This window comes from Nicotiana sylvestris, chromosome 11 (assembly GCF_000393655.2).
Source record: "Nicotiana sylvestris chromosome 11, ASM39365v2, whole genome shotgun sequence".
Lineage (NCBI taxonomy): Eukaryota > Viridiplantae > Streptophyta > Magnoliopsida > Solanales > Solanaceae > Nicotiana > Nicotiana sylvestris.
Window position 1 is genome coordinate 67,676,580 of NC_091067.1, and position 6,489 is coordinate 67,683,068.

The window sequence follows — 6,489 nt, forward strand, 5'->3', positions numbered from 1 at the left end:
GAGATCTACACCGCCTCCCATATAAAGCCTCATACGGATCCATCTGATTGCTCAACTGATAACAGTTGTTATAAGCAAACTCCGTGAGCGGCAGAAACGAGTCCCATGATTCCCCGAAATCAATGACACAAGTGCGTAACATGTCATATGATATTTGAGTAGGGCGCTCGAACTGCTCGTCCGTTTAAGGTTGAAATGATGTGCTCAACTCAACCTGAGTGCCCAAATCTCGTTGCACAACTCTCCAAAATTGAGAGGTAAACTGCGTGCCTTTATCTGAAATGATGGAAACTAGCCAACCAATCTAAAGAATAAGTAGTACCGACTAGAATGAAGTGCACAGAATTTGTTAGCCGATCCACAATCACCCAAATAGCATCGAACTTCCTCGAAGTCTGTAGGAGCCCAACTATGAAATTCATGGTGATCCGCTCCCACTTCCACTCAACACCCCATCATCTCCAATAGTATCATCTCCTGCATCATCATGCTGAACCTTGTCCTTGAGGAAAAGCAAATGAGGATCATCTTACTGGCGTTCTCTGATGCGATCAAATAAGGAAGAAAGAAAAACCACATATGCTAAAACCCGACTAGGCTCTGAAACATCCAATCTCACGAACTGGTTGGCCAAGGCCTGGACATCAACTACAAGAGGTCTCTCATCAACAGGAATGAATGCAAGACTACCCACACTAACTGTCTTCCTACTCAAGGCATCGACCACCACATTGGCCTTTCTCGGATGATACAGAATAGTAATATCATAGTCCTTTAGCAGCTCCAACCATCTCCCCTTCCTCAAATTTAGATCCTTCTATTTGAAGAAGTGCTGGAGGCTATGATAATAAGTAAATACCTCACAAGAACACCATAGAGATAGTGCCTCCAAAGCAGCCAACTCCAAAGCATTAATAGGGTAGTTCTTCTCATGAGGCTTCAACTGGTGCGAAGCATAAGTAACCACTCTACCCTCCTGTGTCAACATACATCCAGTACCGATTCAAGTAGCATCACAATATATTGTATAAGAGCCAGAAGCTGATAGTAGAACTAGAATTCGAGTTGTGGTCACAATAGTCTTGAGTTGCACAAACCGACAGTAATAACCAGCCAAACCAAGAAAGCTCTGAATCTCTGTAGTTGAGGATGGTCTGGGCCAACTCTGAACCGCCTCTATCTTCTTCGGATCTGTTTGAATACCCTCACTGGACACTATGTGCCCCAAGAACACCACTAAACTGAGCCAAAACTCACAGTTGGAGAACTTGGCATAAGCTTCTCCTCCCATCAAGCACTGCAGCACAATCCTCAAATATCGGGCATGCTCCTCTTGGCTACGAGAGTACACCAGGATATCATTAATGAACACAATAACAAACAAGTTGAGATAAGGCTGAAATACACTATTCATTAGATACATGAACGCTTCTTGGTGTTGGTTAGCCTAAAAGCCATCCCAAGGAACTCATAATGACCATAACGGGTCCTGAAAGCTGTCTTAAGAATATCCGAGTCCCGAATCTTCAATTGGTGATACCTAGACCTCAAATTAATCTTGGAAAAACCCTCACTCTCTGAAGCTGGTCAAATAGATCATCAATACGCGGAAACAGATAAGTGTTCTTGATTGTGACTATGTTCAACTGCCTATAATCAATGCACATTCTTATAGTACTATCCTTCTTCTTCACCAATAGGACAAATGAACCCCAAGGTGACACACTAGGCCTAATAAACCCCTTCTCGAGGAATTCTTGAAGCTTCTCCTTTAACTCCTTTAACTCAGTCGGTGTCATGCGGTATAGAAGAATAGAAATGAGTTGAGTGCCCGACACCAAGTTAATATCCCTATCCGGTGGCATGCCCGGCAGGTTTGCAGGAAACACATCCGGAAAATCTTGCACCACCGGAACAGAATCAATAGTAGGGGTCTCATTACTAACATTCCTCACAAAGGCCAAATAAGATAAACAACCACTCCCAACCATTCGCTGGGCCTTCAAGTACGAAATCAATCTACTAGTAACATAGTCTAAAGAACCTCACCACTCACTCCGTGAAACCCCTACATCGCCAACGTCCTAGTCTTATGGTGACAATCCAAAATAGCATGAAATGGAGACAACCAATACATACCCTAGATCAAGACAAAATCAACCATACTAAGCAGCAAGAGGCTAATTCTAGTCTCTAATCTCTCAATAGTCAATACATATGACTGGTACACACGATACACAATAATAGTATCGCCCACCGATATAGATACATGAACAGATGAAGCTAAAGACTCACGGGGCATATCCAGATAATGAGCAAAATACGATGATACATATGAATAGGTGGAACCAGAGTCAAATAATATAGAAGTATCTCGATGACATACTGAGACAATACTTGTGATCACTATGCCTGAAGAAATAGCATATGGTCTGGCAGGGAGTTGATCAAAATGGGCTTGACCGCCACCTGATCGGCCTCCCCCTCTAGGATGACCCCTAGCTGACTGTGCTCCACTCCGAGCTAGCTGGGCGGGTGGTAAAGTAACTGATAATGAAGTCGAAGGCTGACTCCTCTGCTGAGCTGAATCTATTGAGAGGCAGGGGAAATGCCTCTTGATATGACACAAATCTTCACTCTCAAAGAAACCTCTCCCTGCAAATGGCGGTGGAGACTGAAGGGAGCCCCGAGCACCGAATAACTGCTAATAGGACCCGACATAGATTAACCCTAAGATGATGGTGCATATGACGAACTCTGAGGCTGAAGGGCATTAAGAAATGAGTGGCCCTATTTAGAACTGTGTGAACTATGGCCAGATGATGCACAACGGTGAACTAGATGAGCCGTCTGAGCATGCCTATAAGGACGACCCCTACCGTGGTATAACTGACCTCTAGAAGGAACACTACTAAAGCCACCTGATCTATGAGACCTTTTGGCATCCCTCTCAACTAGCTATTAGATACAGACCAACTCTATCTGCCGAGCAATGTCAACAACCTCATCAAAAGTAGCATAAAACACACTCTCTCTCTAGTCATAAGCACCCGCAGCTGAAATGTGAGGACATCAATGAAGGTTCCGATCCTCTCCTTATCTGTGGTAACCAACCAAACAACATGACGGGACAACTTGAAAAACCTCATCTCGTACTATGTCATAGTCATATCATCCTGACGCAACTGCTCAAACTATATGTGCAGCTCCTTTCTGCGAGATTGCGATACACACATCTCCAATAAGAGAATGGAGAACTCCTGCCATGCAAGTGGAACTGCACCGACTGACCTACGCCTCTCATAAGCCTCCCACCAGGTGAAGGCAGCCCTAGTAAACTAAAAAGTAGTGAACAAGACCCCACTGGTCTCTAGAACACTTGTTGTATGGATAATCCTATGACATCTTTCCAAGAACACTTGAAGTCTACCAAACCTCAGTCTCTGCTGCTCATCATCAGTCATAACAAGAACTACATGGCCTGAGCAGGTACCACCGGTTGGGCTGGTAGTACCCCCGGTGTCTGGAGTTCCTGCATCACACGCTCGGGTGTATGGGCGGCGGGAGTCTGAGTACCTCCCCCAACTTGAGAAGTGGTTGTTGCGGCTCGAACAGAGACCGCCTGAGCAACACTTGTGCACACAGTTAGAATCTGAGCTAAGGTGTCCTGAAGGCCTGGAATCACAATAGGCACAGCTAATGCCTGAGCGGGTTTCACTAGTGCATCCATAACTGGGACCTGATCTCGAACTGGGGCAACTGTTGGCTCTACAGGTGGTGCCTTAGCTGCTGTGCGAGCCACACCTGTACCCCTACCGTGGCCTCTACTCCGACCTCGGCATCTCCCGGCCCTAACTGGTGGTACTAGTGGTTGTCTATCCTACCTAGTAGTACATGTCCTCACCATTTGTGAGAGAATGAAATAATAGTTACCAGAATCAACAAATTCGCATGACAAGAATTCAAGAATGTGAAGTTTCCTAAGGGTTCGGCAGTCTCTCGAAGATAAGTACACACATCTCCATACCGATCTGTAAGACTCTACTAAACCTTCTCATGACTCGTGAGACCTATGTAACCTGGGCTATGATACCAACTTGCCACGACCCAAAATCAATCGACGTGATGGAGCCTATCGTGGAACTAGTCCAGCCACTACTCAACATGTTAATATAGTAAAAACATTAAAATGTGAAAATGAAGCACTTAATATTTAAGAAAAGCCTTTTTAAAAGCAGAAACAATCCAAAATACGATACAATATATCCTAAAACTGAAGTTTCACAGAGTACATGAGTGTCTATATCAGAATACAGTCTACTACAGTGTCTATGGAATAAAAATTGAAATACATATAGAGATAATTTAGGAGAGTCAAGGCCTGCGAATGCCATGAAACTACCTCGATAGTCTCCGGTATCTAACTCCTCAATTAGCAGTCGCCGTGACCAGAAGCGCCTGGATCTGCACACGAGTTACAGGGAGTAATGTGAGTACAAGGAACTCAGTAAGTAACAAGTCCAACCTTTGGACTGAAAGGTAGTGATAAACTCAACCGGCACAGTTTAAAAATAGATATAATAGTGCAGAATGGTAGGCATGCTTTCAAGGTAAATAGATAGCTCAAAATAGTAAAATAGATCAGATATTCTGAACAATGTGAAGAATATAGCTCTTAAACTTCTACATGCCAATGCACATGCTGTAGGTGATGCACCATGCTGACAGCCTCATGTGCTCACACTCTCAAATGCTCAACCACTGGGCGCTGCATATGGCCCATACGGCCCAGAGAAGATCCATCCCCAAATATATACATCACTAACCATCAGTCACCCAGTGCCGAGGAAGGCCAATCCAGCCTTGTGGAGAAGATCCATCTCAGGTATGAAGTGTTTCGTATTAGATCCATGTCTGGTGAAGATCCATCCCTCAATAATATAAACCACGCTCACTGGGTGTGTGTATAGACTCTGAAATGGCTCCTACAACCCAAGCACTATCATAAAATAAGTATAATCACTGCGGCATGCAGCCCGATTCCATAACTGTCACTCATAATCATGCTCTCAGCCCCACTCAGTCATCAATCTCTCCAGTGTTACTCACGGGCTCACAATGTCATGAAAACTAGCCCAAAACAATGATATGATATATCAATAAACAATAACTAAGACAGATATAATATGAAATAACTGAATATGGCTGAGTACAAAATATCAATAAAATCGGTAAGGTAACAGCATGAAACGACGACTATGGGCCCTAATAGTACCGTCATAAAGCCTAAACATGATATCTAGCATGATTGACAGCTCAATTACTTTATCACATGATGAAAACACATATATTAACAAGATAGAATCACTATACAGTGTCATGGAATCAACCAGGTCAAAATATTCATGGTGCACGCCCGCACACCCGTCACTTGGCATGTGCGTCACCTCAATACCAATCACATAACCCATAATTCGGGGTCTCGAACCCTCAGAACCAAGTTTGTAAGTGTTACTTACCTCAATCTGGGCAAAACTCTACTCCAAAATGCCTTTGCCTCTCAAATCGGTCTCCAAACGTCCTGAATCTAGCTTGAAGCAGTACAATACAATTAATATAGGCCAAACGGATCAATTCCACAAGAAAAGTACTAAATTATAGCAAAAAACCGAAAATCGGCTCAAACCCGGCCTACGGGCCCATGTCTCAAAATCCGACAAAAGTTACAAAACCCCAAAATCTCATTCACTCACGAGTCTAACCATACCAAATTTATCAAAATCAAACGCCAAAAGGCCATTCAAATCCCCAAAATTCACTCTCCAAATACCTAGCCTCAAACCCCCAAAATTCACCTCAAAAACACAACAACTAGGTGGGAAATAAGTGGGGAAACATTATTATTGAAGAAAAATGAACACAAGGAGCTTACCTCAGTAATCTCTTCAAAAATCCTCTAAAACCCTCCAAAGTCCGAGATCAAAATGATGAAAATGGTGAAAAAGCTCAAAGTCTCGTATTTATAGTTTATGTCGAGGCTTTCCGCACCTGCATCAACTTAGCCATTTCTGCGGTCTTACTGGTGCACCCCAGAGCGCGCTTCTGCAACTAACTTTGCACCTGCATATAATTTTCCTGTGTAGCGTACTCGTTTCTATGAGACAAATCTCCACTTCTGCAGAGTCAACTTCGGGGCAAAATCCGCTTCGGCGGCCCATCGCACCTCCGAACTTCTACTACCTCACTCCATTGGCCTCTTCTGCGGCTTACCTCCCACTTATGCGGGCACGCACATACGGTTCCTACTCTGTAGGTGCGATTACACTAGTAGTGGAAAACTTCAGCAAACTTACAACTTCAACACTTGATCTGTTGATCCCTAGAAATCAACCCAAGGCCACCGGGACCTCAACCAAACATACCAAAAGTCTTATAACCCAATACGAACTTAGTTGAATCCTCCAATCACCTCAAACAACATTAAAAACA

General features: G+C 43.7%; 1 protein-coding gene across 1 annotated transcript; it reads right to left on the bottom strand.

Annotated features, from left to right (window-relative positions):
- Positions 1 to 418: 418 nt before the first annotated feature.
- On the bottom strand, positions 419 to 1,414 carry LOC138881131 (uncharacterized mitochondrial protein AtMg00860-like). The gene is made up of 4 exons (XM_070161332.1): positions 1,076 to 1,414; positions 887 to 976; positions 590 to 736; positions 419 to 502 (listed from the first exon to the last, which is right to left on the bottom strand). Exons 1-4 carry the CDS (start codon positions 1,412 to 1,414, stop codon positions 419 to 421), a joined length of 660 nt encoding a protein of 219 aa, XP_070017433.1.
- Between the last annotated feature and the right edge of the window lie 5,075 nt (positions 1,415 to 6,489).